We start from the raw sequence: 23,019 nt of genomic DNA, 5'->3' as shown, positions 1-23,019 counted from the left end.
GCGTTTCATTTTTCGACTGCTTTCTTTTACTCAACACACACACAAACACGCTCTGCTGCTTTTTTTCGTCTTTTGCTACACCTTGCTTCCGTATATATGTATATATATATATGTACCTTTCACATTCGCTTCGCACAAAAAAAAGTGTGGGGCGAAAATTGGGAAAACTGCCGTATGCTGGGTCACTTGTTTGTTACTTTTTGGCACTTTTTAGCAGCTGCGAGTTTCGCCAAATGGCTTCTATTTTACTTTTCGAGTTTTTTACTTACAACAAAAGATCTGTATATTTTTTTAGTCCGACTGTAAAGCGTGACCGTGCGCAGAAATCGCAAGAAACTATCAAAAGGAGATGAGCGCAATGCAGTCACGAATACCAGAAATGCCATTTAATACTGACGCTAACCACCTTGTTATCGGGTGTTATCGAAATAATACTTATCGACTGTTGAAAATGTATTCAATAATTTGATTTTATCGCTTAATTATGAAATTTTATGTTCAAATATGTTATAAAATATCTTTATTTTTTTAATATGCCATTTAAGAGCTGTTATTTAAAAGCGATATATAATAGAACAACCGCATCGTTTGCAATGCATAATTTCTGAAGGAAAACCTTTTATTTATTGGAACCACCAAAAACGACATCCACTTCCCTCTAATAATACGTTTCTTGTTTTACCATTATATAACATATTGCCCTATAATTGATTTAATATTTATAAATATTGTATAACGTATATATGCGTCGTAAAATCTTGGAAAAAGTTCAACATCTTATAAGTACTCGAAGGTAAAACGAAACACACACTCGGAGAAATACGGGTTAAGGAATACGACAACGAAACATTGATAATACGGATAGAAGGATTCGAGTACGGGGTGTACTGATTTCCAGTTGGGACTAATGGGGAGTGTATTTTTTTAAGTGTCTTTTGGCCAAACAACAACGAACGCGAGGAGCCTGCAACTTGGGTTTAGTAGGGTATCTGGTTCTGGTAGTACTGGATCATGTCGTAGGTACGCGTGCGGAAGTTCTGGTACGAGTTGCGGATGACAGCCAGCATGTGGGCGGCCGCCTCCTTGTTGTTCTTGGTGGCCACGAAGCGCTGCTTCAGCAGATTGATCGTCTGGCCGCGGAAGCAGGGCAGTCCAGTGTCCAGCATCAGGGATACCAGCGAGACGATTGCGTCCTGGTACGGACGAACGGCGAGGAAGGCCTGCACGCACAGCTCGCAGAACCACTTGAAGGCCGGCGAGTCCATCTTGCCGCCCATGATCATGACCATTTCGTCGGTCAGCTTCATGTCCGGCTCGAAGCCGATATTACCTCCTGGCGACGACTCGAACATAAAGCCAAAATCTGCAACGAAATCGTATTGTAGACAACGATATGCCCAGCGCACTAACCAAGTGAGTCACCTATGTGTATGATGTGGCCATCCTTGTCGATCATGATGTTGCCATTGTGGCGATCCTTGATCTGAAGCAAATAGCCGATCAACGAGTAGGCCGCCATGGACTTGACAAAGTTGGCGCGCGCCGCCTGGAACTCCTTGGAGCTCTCGTCGCCGTACTGATGCTGGAAATACTCGGAGAGTCCACTGTCCGTCTGTCGGCCGAGTTGATCCCTCGACTTGGCATTCGGCACGCACTCGATGACGCCGCACTGAAGGAACATTAAGCAAACATGATTAGGATATCACGCCACTATACCTATAGGTAGTTGGGAGGTGGAGAACTTACGCCCGGAGCGGTGGCCACAACGCGGTAGGGGAAGAGGAACAGATCGAGTCCCACCTGCTGGAAGATGTTCTTGAAGATGGTGATCACCTGCAGCGCCAGCATGTCCTGGCGCACGTCGTCGCCCACCTTGAAAATGGCGGCCTGCCACGACTCCACGCCCAGCGTCATCTTGGCGTCCTCCTGCGAGTTCTGTAAGCAAAACCGAAGAAAGCCTAAGCTGGGTGTTGCATGTGGGGCAAGGGTAATCCTACCGGATTATTGGACACCTCCATGGCGCGCGTCTCCAGCTCCGTGATGCCGCAACGATACACCCGGAATCTGGCCAAATACGGCGCCTTGGCTGCACTTTGCATCGGCGTGCCGCTGCTGTAGTCGATATCCAGGACCATGGCCTCCGGATTGGAGGGCAGATAACAGCCGCCCTGCACCTTAATCCTGCTGAGCGCCGCCAGGCATGCGTTCTTGCGCTCAATGCCCTTGGCAAACGATCGAATCTCGCCGGAGACGGCCGTTATCTTGCCGAAGAAGTCGAACTCCCGCTCGTAGAACCGCTTGGCGGCGCCCGAGAACGATGCGATAATACTTTGCGATAGCTGATCGAGTGCCTCGTACAGATTGGGATCCCTGTGCTGCTGATCCTCGTCCATGTACATGTTCGTCTGCATGTTCCAGATCAGCTGGTGCGCCACTATCTGCGACCGCCGCGATATATTCTTGATGAACTCCACCACATAGCCCATGGTGTCGTGCCGGAGTGCTTGGACCAGCTGCGGGATGTACGGCAGCACCGACTCCGCCGGATACGAGGAGAGGGTCTTCACGGCGTACTGAGCTGTCAGCGGATGCGATGGATACTGCCGCGAGAAGTAGGCGAGCGCATGGATGGGCGTCACTGGCGACCACGAGAGGATGTACACCAGATCCGGGCTCTCCTGCAGCAGGTTCTTGGTGGTGCACAGGTACTTGAGCGCCTCGGGAATGTGGCACACCGCTATGGGATCGGAGCAGACCAGCCGCGACACCTCCTCATCAATGATCTCCGCGTTCTTGATCCGCTGCGGTAGGAAGACAGCCAGTGCCGGGTTATAGCACCAGGCGAGACGCGCGTAGTCCCGCCAAACGTTCGGCTTGTACGGCCGGTTGCGCCATTCCGTGATCTGTTCCTCGCCTGAAAAGGGAATGGGATCGATCAGGTTCTGGACTGAAGTTGCCAACTCTTTTTAACTCACCCGGCACTATAAGATCCGGCAGACTGTTGGGATTGTACCAAGTAATGAGGAACTCAAGCTCGACGGCCAGCAGCTCAAGGATCAGATTGCGCTTCTTCATGTAGTCCTTGTCGTAGGAATCCTTCTGGTACTGCAGCCGCTTGGAGCGATTCGATCGCTTCGACAGCGTGGACGTGGAGTGCGGAATGGTGTTGTACCAGCCGCTGCTGCTCCCGCCGCCCGCTACACCCATGCCCATGCCCACCGCATTGCCACTGGCACTCATGGAGCGCGTGTAGTCGTTGACTAGCCCACCGCCGCTGATCAGGGATGCCGTTTCCGGATTATTTTTCACGGCCAGCATTTGCGTGGAGCTCACGGAGGCATTTGTCAAGTCGTAGTCGCCCACTTCCGAGGTCACCAGATGCTTCTTTTCACTGCGCATCGTCTGCCAGAACTTCAGCAGTATCATTATGTCCTCCAGTAGCTGCTCCCTGCTCTGATTGGGACACGTGGGTGGTCCGCAGAAGTAGTCCAGTGCGTTGGAGTATATCCGCTCGCGCAGGATATTTCTGGAGAGCGACTTCGGAATGGTGTTGCCCTGCAGCAGCGACAGTCCGCACTGCAGCAGCTTGAAGCGACAGCCAACGGTGGACACCTGACGGTTCTGCTTGCTACTCTTGAGAACGGGAAGACATCGGTGCAGCAGGAGGCAGAACATCTCCACCTTGTCCCTGTTGCAATACTTGGCTGTGTCCACCATTTCGGAGAGCAGCTGCAGCCAAATCAGATGGGGCGTGATCAGTATGGGCTTGCTAACCAGCTTGCAGCCTTCGTAGGCGGCCAGGGGATTGGTGACCTCCGTTTCCCACGCGAACAAGCCCATTCGCTTCTCGAATGTCGTCTGCCAGGCGCTGACCATCTCCTGGATGAAGCACAGCTCCAGATCCTGCCGGGCAGTCAGCACCCACTGCCAGCACTCAACGGCGGTCTCCATCGCCGATTCGGTGAACAGCTCCAGCTGCGAACTGGCCACCGCGTGGAGCAGTTTCCTGCTGATCTCCGAGCATATGATCAGGTAGGCGGTGGCACGCCAGAGAGCGCCACGATGGCGGGCGTCGCTCTTCTCGGCACACGCCTCCCACACATCGCTGACCAGTCGGTCCGCCAGGCCGGCTTTATCCTTCTCGCTAAGTACGGACAGCAGGCCACTGATCTCACCGGCGTATTTGCTCCTCAGGCACAACACCGATACGAATCTGGGCGTGTCGGAGTTGACGCAGCTCGGCCGCTTGCTCATGGTGCCCGTGTGCTGGGCACTGCTGCTCACCACCGAGTCGAATGCCAGCGCCAGTCCGCTGTGGTGAGCCAGCACGGGCGTGGGAATCTGGTTGGGATACTCCTGTAGGTGCGAGCGCGTGGATCGCGGCGCCCACTTCATGGCTTCATTCACGATGCCCTGGCACCGATCGGCGAAGTCCTTGAGGCGCAGCTCTCGCGCCGGCAGCGAGTCCATCAGCTGCAGTGTGTAGGGCGTCGAGACCACCCGCAAGGTGGGCGTCTCCTCGTTGGGGTCCAGGCTGAGGGAGTACGCCAGCAGCTGGAGGATGTCCAGCATGCACCACAGCACGCGGCGATTCCAGAGCAAGTGGGGAAAGCGATCCACCAGGAAGGAGAGGTACTGATCGGCCACCATCTGGATGGGTTTGTGGATGTGGTTGAAGTAGACCAGCAGCAGCGTGGCTTGCGACTCCAGCACCTTTTCGCGGATCTCGTCGTGGGCGTATAGAACGTTGCGGAACTTCTCGAAGACCTGGTCGGCAACGCTATATGGAACAGAGGAAGGAAAAATGAATGGATGATTGGTTACTTAGGAACACAAAGAAAGTCAAGCCTTAATTCGAGAAAGCCTACCACTTGACGCACTGCCAGATGCCCGTCTTGTCCCTCTGGAGCGCCGTGTCGCAGAGGTAGCTCATGATCGGCTCCAGACTCGGCTCATCCGCATTCTCCACGCGCAGCATCTCCAGCCAGTAAACGCTCAGCAGGTACGTGCACTGCGCAAATGAGAGCTTATTGATCGCCGTGGCCACGTTGTCCGAGGAGTGCTCGAGGAGCACCAGGATCTGGCTACGCAGCTCGTTCACCGAATCGCTCTTGATGGCCAGCGTGTAGTTGAGCTCCCGCATATCCGACTTGTGGGCGGTCTGCGAGATGAGTAGCGGCGACTTGGCCGCTATCTGCTGCACGCCCTGGTACCAGTCCGCTGGCCAGAGGCGGGCGTTGGTGAAGCCCATCACGACACAGTAGGCCCAGAAGTCCTTGAATAGCTTGTGCAGTCGCTGGCGGGGATTCTTGATCGGCGGCAGGCGGCGCACCAGTACCGCAATCACCGGTATCAGCATGCCCAGATTGCCAGCACGCGAGCTGGCCTTCTGGGCGCCCGGTGTATTGTCGTAGCTGCGCTCGCCGTCCAAGCCGATCTGGACGAACAGCTCCAGCAGCTTGCCCAGCAGCTCCAGCATCTCGGCATCCCCTTGAATGTTGGCCGCGATGTTGCCCAATGCATTGACCACCGCATCCGAGACGTGATGGAATTGCTTCCGGTGCTCCGGATCCGAGGTGTACGCCAACGACGCCGATTGCACGGTGACGCGCGAGAACATCTTCATGATCTCATCGAAGACGTGCGTTTCGCACTGCGAGATGATCATGCAGCCCAGCTGATCCACAATCAGGGCGTTCTGCTCCGATGGCACCTTGCAGAAGCGCTGGATAAAGAACTGCAGGATGTTCTGCGTCGTTTTCGAGGTGTCCTTCAGCGCCACGGCCACGTGGCCCAGCATCACGATGATGTTCAAGCTGACCAGGTTGGATTTGTGGCACTCGCCTTGCGATTCACTGAAAACATGACTCGGTCGGATGAGTCAACTATATATACACATATATCGCACCATTGCACCCACCTGCCAGACTTTTCGGCTGTGAAGAGCCGATTGGAGACGTTGGCCACCAGAGCTGGCACACAGAACTGGTCCAGGGTGTGGGCAGCGCGCAGGGCGATCGATAGATTCTCGATGGCCGCATCGCGCAGTGACTCGAATGCGGCATGACCACTGCGACCGGTTCCGCTGCCCGGCGGCTTTTGATTATCCCCGTAGATGACGACCGCCGTCCGCGAGTCCGAGTGCTGGACCGCAATCTTGAAGGGCGTCAGTTCCTTCTCCTTCTTCTGCTGGGCCAGCGATTGCATGGCATGGTCGTGGAGCTTGCCCAGAATGGGACTGGGCGCCACAAGGAAGTCGCGCAGATACGAGATCGAGGTGCCGGCAATGTTGGGGAACTTGTGGGCCAGCTTGCCCAGTCCCTCCAGGCAAACCATCAGCAGCGGCATGTGATCCATCACGATCTTGTGGCTGAGCTCCAGGTTCAGCTTCTGCGACAGCCGGCCGCACAGCTTGTCCGCCTCTGTTTGGGTGGCAAGTATTGATTAGTACACGGCAATGGCGGCGTTTGGCAGTTTGCAAACAAGGGAACAAGGGAACAAGGGAACGAGGAACAAAAAGGGATCAGGAGGATCAGGTGGGTCTGTTGCAGCATGCAGCGAACGTTGGCCAGGCAATTAACAATTAAGCCACAAAACCGACGTACAAAGTAGTTTCAGTTAAGAGGGGGAATCCACGCAAACTATGGCCAATTAATCGAAGTTCATCGAAACGAATATGTTCCCAATTGGAGGATTAGTACGAAAGCTCTTTCGGATGGCTCCCCCCTTAACGATCAGTTTTGTGGGTGCAAGAATCGAAACTATTGGGGATTACACTGCTCTTGACCTTTCTTCAATAAAAATTGCAAGCCATTCTGCAGGGATGGCACATTATAGTCGACGTCAACTGAACCATATTCCGGGTTCCGGCCACCAAAAAACAAAATCAATACAAACAAACTATAAGAAACTAAAAGAGATTAAACGAAATAACTGAAACTTACTGAAGAAAGAGAGAGGGGCAGAATAGGAAGTTGAACGTGTGTAGTATGTAGATATAGAAGCACCCAAGGAAAGCATAATTCACTCAATAAATACGATAAATGGATAATGGATAATGTGCTGCACCAGAAGGAAGTAGCTCCTTTACCCGCTCTCACATAGTTATTCGAGTGCTTGGATGGATGAGCATCTTGGATGGTCATGACTATGGATTGTGAGCTAATTTATAATGGTATAATCATGGAACTCTCTCCTTCTAACTGGCAATGAAGCTACTTCCCTCTCTCTCTCTCTTTCGATCTGTTTTGCAATAAGTTGCTGCTTGGATATTGCCATTTGCATTTGCATTTGCATTTTGCGTTGAGCTGGAATTCAAGATCGCTTGCTCCGCGGCGAGGATGTGCGCTTACCCGTTTCGTCGCGAATGGCCCAAACCAGCAGGTCGACGCACGCCGCATTGGCCATCACATTGACCTTGTACTTGTTGACCACCGAGATGCCGTTCTCCTCGCGCCGCTCGCGCTCCTGGTCCTGCTGCTTGTTCTGCAGCTCCGTCTGCCCGTTGAGGAAGAGCCGCTTGACGAACTCCTGCACATCCTTGGTGAACGGCGTGGGCAGGTCGACCTGATGCTGCAGCAGTTCCCGGAGCAGGGTCACCAGCACCAGGTTCAGCGTTTCCGAGAAGCTCTTGTAGCAGTAGCCCTTGATTTGGTGCAGCGAGAATATGTCGCTGGCCTGCTCGTCGAGATGTTCGAGGGTGTCCTTGGTGAGCAGCTTCTTGGACACCGCGAAGATGGTCTGCAGATGCTGGATGGGAAACGGAGGCACACGATACAGAGGTCGTGGGCCGCCTTTCGTGGGCGATTCGCAGACGCGCATGTTGGGGAATTGGTTGAAACTGGAGCCGTAGCGCGTGAAGAAGTGCGTCCGCGGATCGTACGGCACCGAGAAGTAGCTGTGCAACGAGGGCTTGCTGGGCTTGCCGCCCGCGTACCGCTGACGTCCATCGTCGTAGCTTGCGTTCTGGGCCTGCGCCAGACTGCCGGACATGGAGCGCGGTATGATGGGTCGGAAGTGATGCGTGGCCGCCAGTCGCTCGCTGCTGCTGAAGGAGCCGCCGCAGGTGCCGCTGGCACTGCTGCTCGAGCCGGTGCCGTCGCGGCCGCCGCCCTTCTGGATGGGCAGCAGCTCGGGCGGGAAAATGCGGCACAGCAGCGGCGGATCGTTGCTGGCATAGCGACCCATCGATCGGGCCAGGCCGAAGAGCAGCGGCACCGTGGCCTTGCACAGGATGATGGGCGGCGGCGCGGAGCTGCTGTCCCTGCTCGACTTGACTATGTTGGCGAGCGCGCTCAGCGTTTCCACCTGGTTCAGGATGATCTCCTCGCGCGAATCCGGACACTTGGCCGCTATGTCGGACAGCAGGGTGTTCAAACAGAAGCTGAACTTCTCCGCCGACGGAATGCGAATGCCTGCCAGAGGGAAGTGGGGAAGCCAGGATTAGCCAACGGTGTGGCAGGCACTCCTGTGGCAAGCAGCTGGTACTTACGTTCCACTTTGTTGCTCCGGGCATCGTCAATCCAGACCGCCTTCGGCAGGCACTTGGCCAGACGCAGCAGATAGGGCACAATCTGGCCCTCGTGCTGGCAGCCGCCCTCCAGAAAGTAAATGCCCAGCGCAATCACGGCATCCTGGGCCCGCGTGTCCAGGCAAAACACTCCGGCGGCATTCTCCTGCGGGCAATACCGGAACAGGGTCTGCACCTGTGGGCGTGTGGCAAGAGGAAGCCATAGATTAGTGTCTTGTGCTTATTGCTATTGCTATTCCTATTCCTTGACCTATACACTCTACTCATGATATACGCCTAACTAATAGCTTCTACTGCTGGTGACCTCAGTGAATGGGAAGACAACTACATCCTACAGCACCTCTGTTGTGCCTGAATCATCAGCAGCTTTCGTGTGAGCGCTTCAGTGAGCAACAGCTGAAGATTCGCTGCACTGTTGATGTTCCAATGGCACTTTTGCGAACTGAGTTGGTTTGGTGTGGGGCTCCTGCGAATTGCGAGGCTGCCCCACCGCCCCACCGCCTCACCGCCGCCCCCTCAGCGCCCACGCATGTCTGTTTTATGGCCGCCGCTCAAGGTCAGTGCGAAAAGTCGATTGCCAGGCAGTGGCTGGCGGAGGGGCTGGCGGAGTGCGTGGCCAGGTGGACATGTACCTTATCCCAGGGAGTGGGCTGGATGCCCGCCAGAACGCGGGCCAGGCAGAGAACGGTCCGCTGGTACGTGTATTTATCCGAGGCGGTCATCGTCATGGCTGCTCTAACTGGCGGCCACCTGCTCCTCCTCCGTTCGTTCGTTTCGATACGGTTCGCTGCGGTGCGGTGCGGTTGGTTCAGTGGGTCGTTTTGGGCAATCGCGCTAGGCGTTCGTCATTTTCGTGGCTCGCTCGCAAGAAATTAAATAAAACTAATTTTTTTTATTTTACTTTCGCCAGTGTGACCAGCGCGCATTGACCAGCAAATGTGGCGCTGGCTGCGAAGTGCGCGGGAATGAGCCGCGTCTCGATAAATTCGAATTAACCCTTATGCAGACCAAAATACGTTACACATTCGAAAAACGTTTCTTTTCAAAGTTATTTTATTTTTGTTTCGTCTAGCTGGCCTTTCAGCTCACGCCACTCGTAGTTCCGAACTCGAATTGCTTGGAGAGCATTTGTAAGCCAGTGAATCGCCTGAAAAGCCGAAAATATCGAAAAATATCTAAAATACGGGGGATAAAAAACTGCTCGAAATGAAAGTGAAAAAAGCGCATTGGGCCATGTTCGCGATCACAGTGGGCATTATAATTGGCTGCTTGATATGCATCGCGGTGTTCGCCGGCTTCCAGCACGAGGACGTCAAGTTCAAGACGATGCTGGTGAGCATTGTGATAGTGCTGCTCTTCCAGTTCCTCATCGGGGACCCCATCAAGTTCGTGATCCTGTCCGTCGACCGGGCCCTGTGGCCACCGCGGATCTACATACCGCCGCGATGTGACAAGAATTTGAAGGAGGAGAAGGAGGAACGCAGGGACTTCCTCAAGCGGCGCCTGGTCAGCAAGCGCGCCAATCTGATGCTGTCCTCGCGCTACAGGAACTATAAGCTCAACGAGCAGTACAAGATGATCGCCCACGACCTCTTCATCTACGGCCCGTACTTCCTCTGCCTGATGTGCCTGGTGCTGGTGACGAGGGACCAGACCCTCTACCACAACACGCGCATCATCACGGACCTCTTCATGTACAACCACACGGACTACACGGGCCTCCAGGAGGTGTACTTCCTCAACCAGCTCTTCGACTTCATCGAGTCCACCCTGGTGATCGCCTTCAACTCGAACGCCTCCGAGAGCGGCTCGCCCGGCTGGGCACACGCCGAGCAATCGGTGCTCCTGGGCGTGATGCGACTGCGCCAGCTGCGCGTGTCCAATCCGGAAGTCGGCCTCGGCCCACCGAAGTTCTCCGATACATACTACATGCCCGACTGGCAGCTGCCCTACCGCAAGCTCCACTACTCCGACAAGTACTGGCGCATCTACGAGCCCTGGTTACCCATCAAGATGAACTTCGAGTTCCTCGACGCCCTGCTCATGAACTTCGACCATGTGGGCTCGCTCAACAGCTATCCGGAGCTGGCGGGCTACGTCAGCCTGCTGGCCAGGAGCGCGGCTAATAGCATGAAGGTGGGCGAGCATACTTGCTAGTACAATCTCTTCATCTCGAACTTCCCCCAGGTGATAGACTACCTCTCGGAGAACCACTGGCTGACGATGAACACGTCGGCGGTGTTCATCGACTTCACGATGTACAACGTGGACGTGAATCTGTTCAGCATCTGCACGCTGCGCGTGGAGAAGACGCCATTCGGCGGCATAGTGCCCGACGTGCAGGTGGAGAGCGCCAAGCTGCTGGAGAACGTCGACCAGATGCCATACACGGGGCTGCTGGCCCTGCTCATCTACGTGCTGGTCTTCATACAGTTCGCGCAGACGCTGGCGGTCAAGTTGTGGTACGAGCCGCATCTGCTGAAGAGCGTTTGGAACAAGCTGGACGTGTTCATCTTTATGGTCAACCTGCTGGTGGTGGTGCTGGTGGTGCTGCGCGAGTCCCTGGTGGCCAGCATGATGAAGAAGGTGGAGGGCGCCAGCAAGGTGGAGTTCATCGACTTCCGGCGGCCGTCGCGCATGCACCAGTTGACCACGATCACGATCGGCTTTCTGATTTGCATAACCACGCTGCGCCTGTGGCGAGTGCTGCAGTTCGCCAGCGTCTTCAAGCTGTTCACCAGGACGCTCTACTTGGCCTGGTCAGCGGTGGCCAGCACCGCGATCGCCATCGTCATATTCCTCATAGGCTTCTGCTTCGCCGTGGTCACCATAAACGGCAACTACAGCAGCAACTTCAACAATCTGGTGAAGAGCATGGTGATGTGCATGTGCTTCTCCTTCGGCTTCAGTGCCCAGGTGAAGCCATCGGAGCTCTTCCACGGCGGCAAGTGGCTGGGCATTCTCTGCTACGGCGTCTTGGCCTTCGTCATCATCGTGCTGCTGATCAACGTCTTTGTGTCCCTGATCAACGACTACTTCACCGTGGCGAAGATGATCAGGGACTCGGAACGGGAGAATCGCATCACTTTCTTCGACTTTCTGCTCGTCGAGTTCTCGGGCGTCCTTGGGCGCTTCCGCAAGCTGCCCTGCTGGCGGAGGAACTACGTCCGCAACGGGCGTACGGTGGCGGAAAACGTGAGCCGGAAACTGGACTCCATGGACAGGCAGCGTTTGATGCGGCGGAGGCTGCGGCCCCATCGAGTGCGTAGACAAGAATCGGCCGAGGATGCCCTGCTGGAGTACAAGGATCGCGGCGAGAAGATGGTCAACGTGCAGAATATTCTCAACACGCAGCTCACCTTGATCAGAATGTTCCTCTTCGACGAAGATGTTGAATGGCCGCAGGAGCAGCGGGAACAGCCCGATTGGGGGCCAGACGGATCGCCGCCGAAGGACAAGACCCAGGACGAGGCTGAAGCCTAAAGATGAATGTGCTCCTTGTCAAATCTCAAGAGAAACAATTAAACAATTCATGTTCGTTTACAAATTCATTAGATTCGAATTCCGTTGTTAGTAAAATTTCATGTACAAATGGAATGCTTTCTTGTTTAGCTAATTGACTTGCATGGCTCAATGGATTGCAGTTCCCAACTGGGCATAGGTAACAACGAATGAGCAACTGCATCGGAAATGCACAGCTCAGCAATCTACAAGGCAATCTCTAACTGGGGCAATAATACCTATACTGTGATACACTTTTGTCCACCACTTAAGTAAGAACTAGTTGAAGCTTGAGCTCTGTGGGCTAATCCGCCGGAATACTTCAGCTGGCTGTGGGCTGTGGGCTGTGGGCTGTCGCTGTGTTCACTAACTTAGTCCTAAATCTATTTAGTCTTTGGCTCAAGCGTCGCACGGGCGGTGGTCTAGCCTTCGGTGGTAAATGGTGGTCCCTCCTTCGTTCCATCTCATCTCGTTTCCACTCCACCCTTTCACTTTTCAATGGTCCGCGGTGGTCTTCTTTGTGGGACGCTTACGCAGCGCATCGGGCGTTTCGCGCTTGCCACCGCGGGATTTCTTGACCAGCACCAAGTCGTCGGCATCGATGTCGCTCAGCGTGTCACCGCCCACGTCCGCAATGTCGGACTTATCACTGTAGGCAACCAGGTCGTCGTCGTCGTCGCGCAGGCTGCTCGCCTTGGAGAGCATTACGTCGGGTTCGACCGACTTCGTGAGCCGGGCGTACTTGATTTGCACGCTGTGCAGCCACTTGGCGTCGGACCAGTGGTACCAGCTGAGCAGAAAGACGACCAGTATAAAGAACAGATTGGTGCTAATGGCTGGAAAGGAAAAAAATAGGATTAGCGGCGGTTCTCTGGCGTCTGGCATGGGGGAGCATATGCGCCAACATACCCACTATGGCCGACAGGACGGGCCAGTTGAACATGATGTACCGCAGCCCGGTAAAATCGGCGACTATGTGCAGGGTGACCGTGTAGAACTGGATCTTCTGCGACTGTATCTCCACGTAGACGTCCGTTATGGGATGCTGTCGCTCCTCCAGGTAGCGCGAGAATATCTCCACTGGCACCTGCTGGAACTCCTCCTTCCAGCCGAGCACGTAGAGCGGACTCAGGGCCCACGTGGAGATCATGCGGATCAGCGGCGACCGATAGCGCATCATGGCCGACCGACAGGAGTGGCCCCTCAGCATCGAGTCGTAGTCCCTCATCTCGGCGCACACCATGAACATGCCCAGCTCGAGATTCTGCGGCGACTCCGGCATGTCGATGTTCACGATCACCTTGTACGCCTGGCCAACCATCAGGAGCTGCTGTTTCTTGGTCAGCGAGACGTGCGCGTGCGGAAATGTGCAGGGCGTGCTGGTCTCCAGGCAGGTTCTGCGGGATTCAACGACATTGTTTCATTGGGTGCTAAGTCTAGAATCAAACAACTTGACAATTGGCGAGATAACACAGGTACTAACTAGCTTGCAATAGCCAATCGCAGTGACTGATAGGCATTTGTATTTATGGACAAATGGCCTCCATTTAGATACATGTACATAGCACAGGAAGAAACCCTGTAGCCACTTCGATTTCCTTCACATTCGGAGCTACTCACTTGAACTGCATGTGGACGGGTCGAGTGTGCGATATGGCCGGCATGTAGACGTAGTAGAAGGCGGCATACATGAAGACCGCCAGCCAGATGATGAGCACCACGGCGAAGGCGATGAGGCCCAGTCGGAGGACCAGCTCCCGCACCGTGCCCACCTTCTCGTCCGCCTTGCTGCGCACGCGATCGTAGACGTTCCAGCCCACATTCAGGGCCGGCCGGATGAGGAAGCGCCGGCCCAGACCCAGAGGATCCAGGGCGAAGACGATTAAGCGCAGCAGGATGTTCATGGTGGCAGTGGAGCACTAGCTGCAACTGGAACAGCAATTAGCCAAGCCAGGTATTTTGTATTCTGCTACTATCAGCGCCGATCCGCGATTGCTTATCGTTTCCCGATCCCCAGTGCCCAATTTCCAGTTTCCAAGTCACGATAGTGGCCACCGCGTCGAAGTCCTCTCTCTCTCACTGGGATTTGCATGGGCACTATCGACTGCTGATTCACATATTGCGCAACGGCTGTGATCCATCTATCCGCGAACCCAGACGTTGTACCGGCGGCTCAAAGGTCAGTGCCGAAACGATTTTGTTTGCAATTTTATGGCTTCGGAGTGATAATGATAGTGATTACACTGGACAACACGACTTATGATTGGCCTGCTAAGTTTACTATCCCAAGGCGCCAAATTCATTGATCTGAGTACAGAAGAAAGATTGCTTGTCCAACTTGTTGCTCAGTTTTGCTGCACAGTGTAGTGGCTCCCCATTCCAAACAGCTGTGCGCCGCTATCGTTTATCGATAACACGACCGATACGAATCCATCGATTGCGTCCATTGTTTGTACACTTTACTTTTCGTGCAATATTACTACGCTACTAAAGGGAGATTAGATGAATAAAGAGTGATTATCAAGCGAATTGCAACTGCCACTGCCAATGCTAATTGGGTAAACAAGATAAACGGGTGACTGAATCGGATGCAAAGTGAAATCAGTGGCATAGCGAGTGGTTGAAGTTCAAGATACGGATACAGATAAACGGCGAGGATGAGCAACTACCGATATCAGGGTGCTGGGCTCGGGGGCGGCGGCTTGGCCGGGGGGCGTGGCTACAGCGGCATCGAGGTGCACGAGATGATGCATCCGCACCACTTCACCTACGTGAGCCAGTGCGTCAAGTACATGATCTTCCTGCTGAACTTCGTGTTCTGGCTCTTTGGCGGCCTGCTCCTGGGCATTGGCGCCTACGCGTTCAAGGACAAGTGGGAGGAGGCGAACGGATCGGTGCGGCTGGAGAACTTCTACGACGTGTTCCTCAACATCTCGCTGGTGATGATCCTGGCCGGCATGGTCATCTTTCTGGTCAGCTTCTCCGGCTGCCTGGGCGCCCTGCGCGAGAACACCTTCCTGCTGAAGTGCTACTCCATGTGCCTGCTGCTCTTCTTCCTGCTGGAGATGGCCATTGGTGAGTCACGCCACCTGGTGCCCACCTGGTTTTGTGTTGCGCTGCCGTAATGTCACCAACTTTCTCTACCTCCCCCTCTTTCTGCGCCCACAGCCATCGTCTGCTTCGTGTGCCCGCAGTATATGCACACCTTTCTGGAGAAGCAGTTCACGCACAAGATCATCCACTCGTACCGCGACGATCCCGACCTGCAGAACTTCATTGACTTTGCTCAGCAGGAGTTCAAGTGCTGTGGCCTCAGTAATTCGGGCTACCAGGACTGGAGTGAGTTGATGCAGAAACATTGGTTAAATTATTATCAGAAAATCGCATAAAACTTGAGTTGAATCGCAGAGGAATTGCCATTAATAGCAAATAATTATTTTTTGCAGGCAAAAACGAGTACTTCAACTGCAGCTCGCCGTCGGTGGAGAAGTGCGGAGTGCCCTACAGCTGCTGCATCAATGCCACCGACATATCCTCCGGCCTGGTGAACATCATGTGCGGCTACGGCGTCCAAAAAGCTCCCGTTCCGGAGGCCAGGAAACTGATCTGGACCAGCGGCTGCATAGAGATCGTCCGAGATTGGGCCGAGCACAATCTGTACGTGATTGCCGGCAATGCTCTGGGCATTGCGCTCATCCAGCTGCTGGTCATCTACTTGGCCAAGACGCTGGAGGGCCAAATCGAGCTGCAGAAGTTGCGTTGGCTGGCGTGAGATCCGGGACAGCCCGAGTTCTACGGGCCCTACAACCGCACCTGAACTACATACATACTCTCGGAATCAGTACCCTGTTTTGTGCACCACTCACGTGCGGAAGGATTGCCAGTAGTGAAAAGTCGGAGATCGTAATGGAAGAAAAGCCCAGTAGTAAGCGAATATTATAAATATGTATGCATAAGCTCGAATAGTTAAACGATAGTCTTAGTCTTAAGTGAGACGTATATTTCTCCCTATTCATTGACTAAGAGACCCGCCAGACTTACCGATGAATTTTCCACGGTGCAATATTATTTTTGAATATTTTTTCCTATTATCCTTGCATCTTTTGTGCAAGGTGTGTGCATTTTCAATTCCATATTACTCATTCCCCAACTTTTGCGGCAATCGACTGCCTGGCTGTATATACTCGTACATGAAGTTGTAGACACATCTCAAACATCTCACTCAATTATTGTAATCTCAAGCCGACCAAACAAAGCCATATGTACATAATATTTAGTTAGTGACTTACTTGCTGAAATTCGATGCATTTATTTATGTGTAACTTGGAACAAGCAACCACAATGCGGACAAATCTTGAATATCTATTCATCCAGATCTATTTCTGTTCTTATTATTAATCTAGAGCCCTAATATTGTAGATGTATGATAATAAAACACATAGTAAATCAAAGACAACGAATTTATTTAAAGTAAATGGTAAATTTGAAAATACGCGGTCTTGATGGTATTTTAAATACCTTTTGGGATATTTGGGTCGGAAGTTGAAAAATCAGCAGATCACCAGCGTAATAAAATCAAAAGTTTAATACGTTCTTTCCTAATTATAGGATTTATTTTGCAATTTAAAGTAAAAACAGCCAGTTTTTAATTTAAATGTTTGATCAAATACCAAAAGTATCGAAATTTCGAATGGTATATTCAAAAAAGAGCAAATTGGTATTAGCGGTATATTTTTTGGACACATGGCATGTTTGTGTGACCGCGGCAGGGTAACACTCTTTTGTTGCTGATTAAAAATCCGCTTAACTCGTGGCGAAATTTGCATTTACGATTTCGCATACAAATCGCGTTGAAAAACAGAGTGAGTGCACCCCAAGCAAGCGCCCAGTGAAGCCCCACTCACTGCGCCCTCAATCTCTTTCAGATGCCGGGCGTTGAAACGATCAAATCCTCCTGGGCCGACGAGGTGGAGCTCGACTATGGTGGACTCCCTCCGACGACGGAGACCGTGGAGAACGGGCAGAAGTACGTGACGGAGTACAAGTACAACAAGGACGACAAGAAGACGAAAGTGGTGCGCACGTACAAGATCTCCAAGCAGGTGGTGCCCAAGACAGTGGCCAAGCGGCGGACCTGGACGAAGTTCGGCGAATCGAAGAACGACAAGCCCGGCCCCAACTCGCAGACGACCATGGTGTCCGAGGAGATCTTCATGCAGTTCCTCAACTCCAAGGAGGACGAGAAGGCCAACGATCCGCTGCTGGACCCCACCAAGAACATTGCCAAGTGCCGCATCTGCAACGGCGAGCATTGGTCGGTCAACTGTCCGTACAAGGGCACGGCGATGGACACGAATATGATGGAGAAGAAGGCCTCGGCAGCCGCCGCGGCCGCCGTCGATGCGCCCAAGTCCGGCAAGTATGTGCCGCCGTTCCTCAAAGACAGCCAAAAGGGCGCGCTGGGAATGCGCGGACGCGACGACACGGCCGCCATCAGGATATCCAATCTGTCGGAGTCGATGACCGAGGCGGATCTCGAGGAGCTGGTGAAGAAGATTGGGCCGCAGAGCAAGATGTATCTCGCCCGCGACAAGAACACCGGACTCTGCAAGGGATTCGCCTACGTGCACTTCAAGCAGCGCAAGGATGCGGCCGCCGCCATCGAGATCCTCAACGGACACGGCTACGACCACTTGATCCTCAGCGTCGAATGGTCCAAGCCCCAGAACAATTAGTTAGTCCCGTTCCCACTACCCGCGTTTACTGCTCATAGGAGTCCGTTCGAGTCGATCACACAATTTGTCCCGATGCTATGCTAAGTTTGCTACAAATAAATCATAAAACAGCCCCCACGGGCACCGAAAACCAGATGACTATGCTCCGTGAGGTTACAATTGTATCGTATCTTTTCCATATTTGATATAACTTTACTTGCTCTTCTTTGGTTTTGCGGACCAACACATACAAATGCATTTGATCTATATAGCTGTCTCCCTCGTTTTAAAGGACGCAAGGCCTCCAAACCGTAGACACTGCGAAAAACACATAAAAGATATATATTTTATTTGTTACTTAACAAACTTAAATATGATATGTTAAGCGTATTTCTTAAATATATGCAGCTACCTACATTTCCCACTGCGTTAACCATACGCGGTGCCCACTGTAGAAAGCATGATTCCAGTCGATCTGGCAACGCCATCGTGTGCATGCGAATAAACACCATGGTGTTGTTGTTTTTGTGTTTGCCAGCGATTTGCGTAAATTGTGTTTGTTTTTGTGGCCAAAAATAGAAATCAGATGCCGCAAAATATTCAAAAAGCATTCGAAACAATATTTTTGATCTTCAGGTGTGCGCTCATTTTCAGTCGTCAGTGAGACGGGCCCCCAGGCGAAAGTCTTTGTTGTTGCTCCGTTCGGGTGAAATGGCCACCCCGGCCGTCGGTTCATCCAGATCCGCACCCACATCCGCATCCGCATGCTCATCCAAATCCAAGAACGGAAAGAATCCGGCGCCGCAAATAAAAAGGGGGCAGCGGATCCTCACGGAGAAACCCTTCGCTTTCGTCTTGAAGTCGCAGTACCGCCTGGAGCGGTGCGATAACTGCCTGGAGGCGTAAGTTTAGCCATTTGGCTGCCTTTGTGGGCTCTCTAATTTGGGTTCGTCGTTGCAGGACCAAGGTGCTGAAGTGCTCCAACTGCAGATATGTGTCCTACTGCCATCGCTCCTGCCAGATGCAAGCCTGGGCCCAGCACAAGCACGAGTGTCCTTTCCTCAAGAAGGTGCATCCCAGAGTTGTGCCCGATGCTGCCCGAATGCTCTGCCGACTGATCCTGCGCCTGGAGCACGGCGGAGACCTGATCCGCGGCTATTACACCGAGCACGGGTCCCGCAAGTTCCGCGATCTCATGTCCCGTGAGTAAGCCAAAGGGCGAATCCCTTTGCATGGTCATTCCTTGCTAATACCCGTTGACGTGCACAGACTACGCCGAAATCAAGAACGACCCCATGCGACTGGAGCACTTGGACTCGCTGCATGCAGTCCTCAGCGATATGATGGCCGAGAGTCCCAGCACGGTGCCAAACAAGACGGAACTGATGAGCATCTACGGTCGCGTAAGTGTGCAGGCACCTGTGCGAGCGAGCAGGAGCGGATTGGGCGAATCGTCGCGCTGGTACTGAATCGAGAAACCACGACGCTTGCGTATGCAGCCGCTCCTGGTCGCCCAAATTAGATAGCAATCAATGCTGTGTGCCTGGCGCTCTGCCAGTCAATTGATTATCTAGGAACGGCTTCGGTTCACATTCCCCGGCGCACAGATACGCGGGAGCTCATGCTCTTTCTTCTCTGCTCTTTGCAGCTGATCACCAACGGCTTCAATATCTTGGACGCCGAGATGAACTCAATTGCCACGGCCATATATCTGGGCGTCTCGATTACGGACCACAGTTGCCAGCCAAATGCGGTCGCCACCTTCGAGGGCAACGAGCTGCACGTGCACGCGATCGAGGACATGGAGTGCCTGGACTGGTCGAAAATCTTCATCAGCTACATAGACCTGCTCAACACGCCGGAGCAGAGGCGTCTGGATCTCAAGGAGCACTATTACTTCCTCTGCGTGTGCAGCAAGTGCACGGATGCCAAGGAGTCGAAGGAGATGCTGGCTGCCCTGTGTCCCAATCGCAACTGCGGCGTGGGAATCAGTGTGGACCGCACCAACTGCCCGCGCTGCGACGCGGGCATCAGTCCCAAGCTGAGAAATGCCTTCAACGAGGCGATGACTCTGACCCGGCACAATCTGGAGAACATGAAGGACGTGGCCTGTGAGTAGCTGCGCCAAGTTGTCATAAGCTCCATACTATAGCACCTTTTTACTTCCTCGATGACAGATCTCGATGTGTGCAAGGTGTGTCTGGACAAGCAGACTGGCGTGTTCCATCCCCTGAACGTGTGGTACGTCAAGACGCTCGATGCGGCATTCGAAGCAGCCATCGAAGTGGGCAAGTGGAGCGACGCCCTGGATTACGGCCAACGTTTGCTGCCAGGCTTTCGGAAATACCATGGTCCCTGGAATCCGCTGTTGGGCCTGCTTCACATGAAGCTGGGCAAGATCCAACTCTACGAGGGCCATGCCAAGGAGGCACTGCACCACCTGGAGGAGGCCCAACGCATCCTAACCGTCACCCACGGCCGAGATCACAGACTGCTAACTGAGCAGCTGTACCTGCTCGTTCTCCAAGCGCGACAAGAGGCGCACTAATGGGATTCAGTTGTTTTTATTCATTTAAATAAGTCTTATGTTAAAAATTGTGTTGCGTTGCGGGAAGAATGGAACGACTTTTGTGGATTGTAACTTCTCTATGTACAAGTGAAACCCTTCGGAGAATTAAAGATTATCAAATTATATTACTATTGGCATTTGTGGTAAACAGTTCAAGGAATTTCAGTAAGGACACATGATGGTGATCGTCAAATTTAGACTCCGTTTACCATCTCAAATGTGATGTGTATCCCGCCGTTCATCAATCCTCGCTCGCAAAAACGCATGGAGCACGTCCTAGACAATCTGCGTAATGGCCTTGGCCCGCCAATCCGTATCCTGGAACAACGCCCTGATGAGGTGCTTTATCTCGTCCGACTTGTAGCTCGCGGTCAGCGGGCCGACGCCGTCGCCCCACAGCTCTGTGATCTCCATGAGCGACGCGTTCAGCATGGCCTTCAGTTGCTGCAGCTTCAGCCAAGAGAGGACCTGGACCACCTCGTTTGGCTCGCGGAAGAGCGCGGGCGCCCGCTGGAGCACCACGTCAATGAGATCGCTCAGCTCACAGGCCATCTGTGCGGAAATGTCGCGCAGCGTGAACACTCGACGGATTAGCTCGGCGACAAATGTGTTGATCAGCTCGCAGAAGGTTGCATTGTACACGGTCTCCGGGAGCACATTGGCCCACACGTTCTTCAGCAGCTCCAGCTGGCGCAGGCACTGGCGCACCAGCTTCAGCGGACCAGAGCCCAGCGTGTGCGTGCTCTCGAACTCGAACTCCTGCATGATGCCCATCAGGATGGAGGACTGGTAGTCGACCTGCACGCGGAAATGCTGCTGACCGGTGGCCTGCAGTGTCTTGGCCAGCGCCGCCAAGCTTTCGATGCCCTTGTTGGCATGCTGCGCCACCCAGTGGGTGAAGAACATGCAATTGTTGTGGAACAGCACGGCCTGCTGTGGAATGCTTTCGAGGAGCTTGCGGTGCACCTTGGGCACCTCATCGATGTAGGTGTGCAGCATGACGGAAATGACGCCGGCTATGGGATCGGCCTCTTGGTCGCCCAGCTTGTCCGTGGGCTGGCGAAGAATACGGTCCATCAGTTTGACAAAGTCCTGCCGGCGACAGTGAATCCTTTAGTGAAATCAACCGTTTCGTTTAGCGAGCGACTTACCTGAGCACTTTTCGAGATCATGCAGCGTGGGAAGAGGAAGGGATCGTTTGCCACTTCGGCTGAGTGGTTGTTGGGCGCCACCAGCACCATGTCCTGCAGATCGCGCTGGATGATCTCGCGCGCCGTTTCCAGCACCCGACGAAACATCCGATTGCGGTAGTAGGTCTCGTACTTCTCCACAAACTGCCCTAGGGCTCGATCGTGCTCGGGATTGATGATGAATGAGTCTACCAGCAGCTGCTCCAGCTGGGCGACATCCTCACACAGTGTGGAAGACTGATACTCCTCCGTGCTTTCGGGCACAGCTGGTATCAGGCACTCGTCCACCAGTAATTTCAGCATTTTATCCTTCACATGATCGCCAATAATGCCAAAGACATGTTGGTCACTGGACACACTGCAGTTGATCCCGGCCAGCGTCTGCAGCAGCAGCCTGAGGTTCTCCAAGACCTGCTTGTAGTTCGGACGCAGCTGTGCTGAGCTGGGCTCCTTGGTGGCGTAGGAAAGCGACAATCGGACGTAGGAGCCACCGTCGACTTCTTCGCTATAATCGGCCATCACTGGCCGCATGATCACCGGTTCGATGCAATTGTCCAGCAGGAATTCGCAGAGGCGCGCAGGATTGTAGGGCTCCTGGAAGAGAGCCTGTACAATATCCTGCAGCTGCGTTTGATCCCGGCTCACCTGTAAGGTGACGCACCGCGATGTGGGAAAGGATTTGCACTGCAGCTGCACCAGGCGATCGAAGCGCTCCTGGAGGCTCTGCTGCAGCATATATGCCTGCACATGGTACTTCACCTTGATGGTCTCGTAGCACTCGAGAGCCTTAAAGATGCGTCGAACCTCTGGCGTGGCCACCTGCGCGTCCCCGTCAACGGAATCATCGCCATAGATGAAAGCCCTCAAACGACCCACAAGGTCCAGTAACACCAAGTAATCCTTGGTGGCCTTGGCCTCCTCCACGCACTGGAACAGCTCGTCGATCCTTAGCACATGCTCGCTGACACCCAGACCCAAGAGGATCTCTCGCAGCTGCCTGCCGTTACCCGCCATCTTGACCTTCGCCTCGTCCAAGGCGTCCAGTCCATCGGAGCCCAAGTTCTCGAGCATGTCGTGAATCTCGCGATTCAAGGACCCCGACTCCTCCAGAAATATGTCCGGCGACGTGTTGTTGGGCATAAACTCCGTGTAGTTGTCTTCGATGTGCTTGCGGACGCGCAGCTGGAAGCGATTTACGCGCGTCAGCACTTTTAATATGGCCGATTGGGTGGCCTCCACGTTGGCGCACCCGTTCCCATTGCCGTTGAACGCCTCCTCCAGCACTTTGAACCGCGGCGCCTCTTCCTCCATGTCCTGCCGTTTGACCAGATCCTCCTTTTTGAATTCTTGCGAAACCCAAGACAACTGGTTTCTGCAATTCCCTGTTGCTGCCAACGATTGTTCAAAAAAGCGATAGATATGTGCGGCTGTCTGCTATCGGCTATCGGCGAATTGGCTAGTTGACAAGAATTGGCCTTTCATCACTATCACTGGCAGGAGCGAAAATAAATGTAG

General features: G+C 53.6%; 8 protein-coding genes and 1 long non-coding RNA gene across 10 annotated transcripts in view; 4 read left to right on the top strand and 5 right to left on the bottom strand.

Moving 5' to 3' along the window:
- Positions 1-259, bottom strand: part of LOC6620798 (protein kinase shaggy) — a 42,756-nt gene extending 42,497 nt beyond the window's left edge. The window contains exon 1 of the mRNA XM_032725085.1: positions 117-259. The gene's annotated coding sequence lies outside the window, so the exon portion shown is untranslated. The remainder of the gene's footprint in view (positions 1-116) is intronic.
- A 328-nt stretch (positions 260-587) lies between these two features.
- Positions 588-9,420, bottom strand: LOC6616170 (phosphatidylinositol 4-kinase alpha). 2 transcript variants are annotated; one of them, XM_032725080.1, is made up of 11 exons: positions 9,163-9,420; positions 8,492-8,705; positions 7,353-8,414; positions 6,788-6,847; positions 5,921-6,422; positions 4,869-5,855; positions 2,976-4,780; positions 1,998-2,914; positions 1,747-1,935; positions 1,423-1,669; positions 588-1,363 (listed from the first exon to the last, which is right to left on the bottom strand). In XM_032725080.1, the coding sequence occupies exons 1-11, from the start codon at positions 9,256-9,258 to the stop codon at positions 978-980; spliced, it is 6,465 nt and encodes a 2,154-aa protein (XP_032580971.1). In that variant the 5' UTR covers positions 9,259-9,420; the 3' UTR covers positions 588-977. The 2 variants fall into 2 exon arrangements, with proteins under 2 accessions (XP_032580971.1, XP_032580972.1); XM_032725081.1 differs by lacking the exon at positions 6,788-6,847.
- Positions 9,421-9,589: 169 nt separating this feature from the next.
- Positions 9,590-12,081, top strand: LOC6616169 (polycystic kidney disease 2-like 1 protein). Its single transcript, XM_002040498.2, has 2 exons — positions 9,590-10,666; positions 10,718-12,081. Exons 1-2 carry the CDS (start codon positions 9,737-9,739, stop codon positions 12,011-12,013), a joined length of 2,226 nt encoding a protein of 741 aa, XP_002040534.1. The 5' UTR covers positions 9,590-9,736; the 3' UTR covers positions 12,014-12,081.
- LOC6616168 (seipin) lies at positions 12,066-14,377 on the bottom strand. Its single transcript, XM_032725100.1, has 3 exons — positions 13,652-14,377; positions 12,941-13,428; positions 12,066-12,867 (listed from the first exon to the last, which is right to left on the bottom strand). Exons 1-3 carry the CDS (start codon positions 13,933-13,935, stop codon positions 12,527-12,529), a joined length of 1,113 nt encoding a protein of 370 aa, XP_032580991.1. The 5' UTR covers positions 13,936-14,377; the 3' UTR covers positions 12,066-12,526.
- A 2-nt stretch (positions 14,378-14,379) lies between these two features.
- On the top strand, positions 14,380-16,482 carry LOC6616167 (tetraspanin-33). Its single transcript, XM_002040496.2, has 3 exons — positions 14,380-15,106; positions 15,200-15,370; positions 15,478-16,482. The coding sequence occupies exons 1-3, from the start codon at positions 14,689-14,691 to the stop codon at positions 15,801-15,803; spliced, it is 915 nt and encodes a 304-aa protein (XP_002040532.1). The 5' UTR covers positions 14,380-14,688; the 3' UTR covers positions 15,804-16,482.
- Positions 16,483-16,784: 302 nt separating this feature from the next.
- LOC6616166 (eukaryotic translation initiation factor 3 subunit G-1) lies at positions 16,785-17,896 on the top strand. Its single transcript, XM_002040495.2, has 2 exons — positions 16,785-16,893; positions 16,957-17,896. The coding sequence occupies exon 2, from the start codon at positions 16,957-16,959 to the stop codon at positions 17,764-17,766; it is 810 nt and encodes a 269-aa protein (XP_002040531.1). The 5' UTR covers positions 16,785-16,893; the 3' UTR covers positions 17,767-17,896.
- Positions 17,771-18,223, bottom strand: LOC116802091. Its single transcript, XR_004362464.1, has 2 exons — positions 18,162-18,223; positions 17,771-18,063 (listed from the first exon to the last, which is right to left on the bottom strand). It is a non-coding gene; the product is annotated as an uncharacterized LOC116802091 (long non-coding RNA).
- A 74-nt stretch (positions 18,224-18,297) lies between these two features.
- On the top strand, positions 18,298-20,437 carry LOC6616165 (histone-lysine N-methyltransferase SMYD3). The gene is made up of 5 exons (XM_002040494.2): positions 18,298-18,647; positions 18,706-18,947; positions 19,015-19,148; positions 19,394-19,856; positions 19,923-20,437. Exons 1-5 carry the CDS (start codon positions 18,457-18,459, stop codon positions 20,291-20,293), a joined length of 1,401 nt encoding a protein of 466 aa, XP_002040530.1. The 5' UTR covers positions 18,298-18,456; the 3' UTR covers positions 20,294-20,437.
- On the bottom strand, positions 20,294-22,930 carry LOC6616164 (centromere/kinetochore protein zw10). The gene is made up of 2 exons (XM_002040493.2): positions 21,466-22,930; positions 20,294-21,406 (listed from the first exon to the last, which is right to left on the bottom strand). The coding sequence occupies exons 1-2, from the start codon at positions 22,813-22,815 to the stop codon at positions 20,591-20,593; spliced, it is 2,166 nt and encodes a 721-aa protein (XP_002040529.1). The 5' UTR covers positions 22,816-22,930; the 3' UTR covers positions 20,294-20,590.
- Between the last annotated feature and the right edge of the window lie 89 nt (positions 22,931-23,019).

This window comes from Drosophila sechellia, chromosome X (genome assembly GCF_004382195.2).
Source record: "Drosophila sechellia strain sech25 chromosome X, ASM438219v1, whole genome shotgun sequence".
NCBI lineage: Eukaryota > Metazoa > Arthropoda > Insecta > Diptera > Drosophilidae > Drosophila > Drosophila sechellia.
Note: the sequence above shows the minus strand (reverse complement) of the source record. Positions and strands in the feature narration are given on the sequence as shown.

Excerpts from the sequence above, each read along its gene's own strand:
- LOC6616170 (XM_032725080.1), bottom strand. The coding sequence starts at position 9,258 with ATGACGATGACCGCCTCGGATAAATACACGTACCAGCGGACCGTTCTC. Across the intron at positions 8,706-9,162 it reads AGCCCACTCCCTGGGATAAG|GTGCAGACCCTGTTCCGGTA; the intron begins GTACATGTCCAC and ends ACACGCCCACAG. Across the intron at positions 1,364-1,422 it reads TGGCCACATCATACACATAG|ATTTTGGCTTTATGTTCGAG; the intron begins GTGACTCACTTG and ends ATTTCGTTGCAG.
- LOC6616169 (XM_002040498.2), top strand. The coding sequence starts at position 9,737 with ATGAAAGTGAAAAAAGCGCATTGGGCCATGTTCGCGATCACAGTGGGC. Across the intron at positions 10,667-10,717 it reads GCGCGGCTAATAGCATGAAG|GTGATAGACTACCTCTCGGA; the intron begins GTGGGCGAGCAT and ends AACTTCCCCCAG.
- LOC6616168 (XM_032725100.1), bottom strand. The coding sequence starts at position 13,935 with ATGAACATCCTGCTGCGCTTAATCGTCTTCGCCCTGGATCCTCTGGGT. Across the intron at positions 13,429-13,651 it reads CCCGTCCACATGCAGTTCAA|AACCTGCCTGGAGACCAGCA; the intron begins GTGAGTAGCTCC and ends TGAATCCCGCAG. Across the intron at positions 12,868-12,940 it reads CGTCCTGTCGGCCATAGTGG|CCATTAGCACCAATCTGTTC; the intron begins GTATGTTGGCGC and ends TTTCCTTTCCAG.
- LOC6616167 (XM_002040496.2), top strand. The coding sequence starts at position 14,689 with ATGAGCAACTACCGATATCAGGGTGCTGGGCTCGGGGGCGGCGGCTTG. Across the intron at positions 15,107-15,199 it reads CCTGCTGGAGATGGCCATTG|CCATCGTCTGCTTCGTGTGC; the intron begins GTGAGTCACGCC and ends CTGCGCCCACAG. Across the intron at positions 15,371-15,477 it reads TTCGGGCTACCAGGACTGGA|GCAAAAACGAGTACTTCAAC; the intron begins GTGAGTTGATGC and ends TATTTTTTGCAG.
- LOC6616166 (XM_002040495.2), top strand. The coding sequence starts at position 16,957 with ATGCCGGGCGTTGAAACGATCAAATCCTCCTGGGCCGACGAGGTGGAG.
- LOC6616165 (XM_002040494.2), top strand. The coding sequence starts at position 18,457 with ATGGCCACCCCGGCCGTCGGTTCATCCAGATCCGCACCCACATCCGCA. Across the intron at positions 18,648-18,705 it reads TGCGATAACTGCCTGGAGGC|GACCAAGGTGCTGAAGTGCT; the intron begins GTAAGTTTAGCC and ends TCGTCGTTGCAG. Across the intron at positions 19,149-19,393 it reads TGATGAGCATCTACGGTCGC|CTGATCACCAACGGCTTCAA; the intron begins GTAAGTGTGCAG and ends TGCTCTTTGCAG.
- LOC6616164 (XM_002040493.2), bottom strand. The coding sequence starts at position 22,815 with ATGGAGGAAGAGGCGCCGCGGTTCAAAGTGCTGGAGGAGGCGTTCAAC. Across the intron at positions 21,407-21,465 it reads TGATCTCGAAAAGTGCTCAG|GACTTTGTCAAACTGATGGA; the intron begins GTAAGTCGCTCG and ends TGTCGCCGGCAG.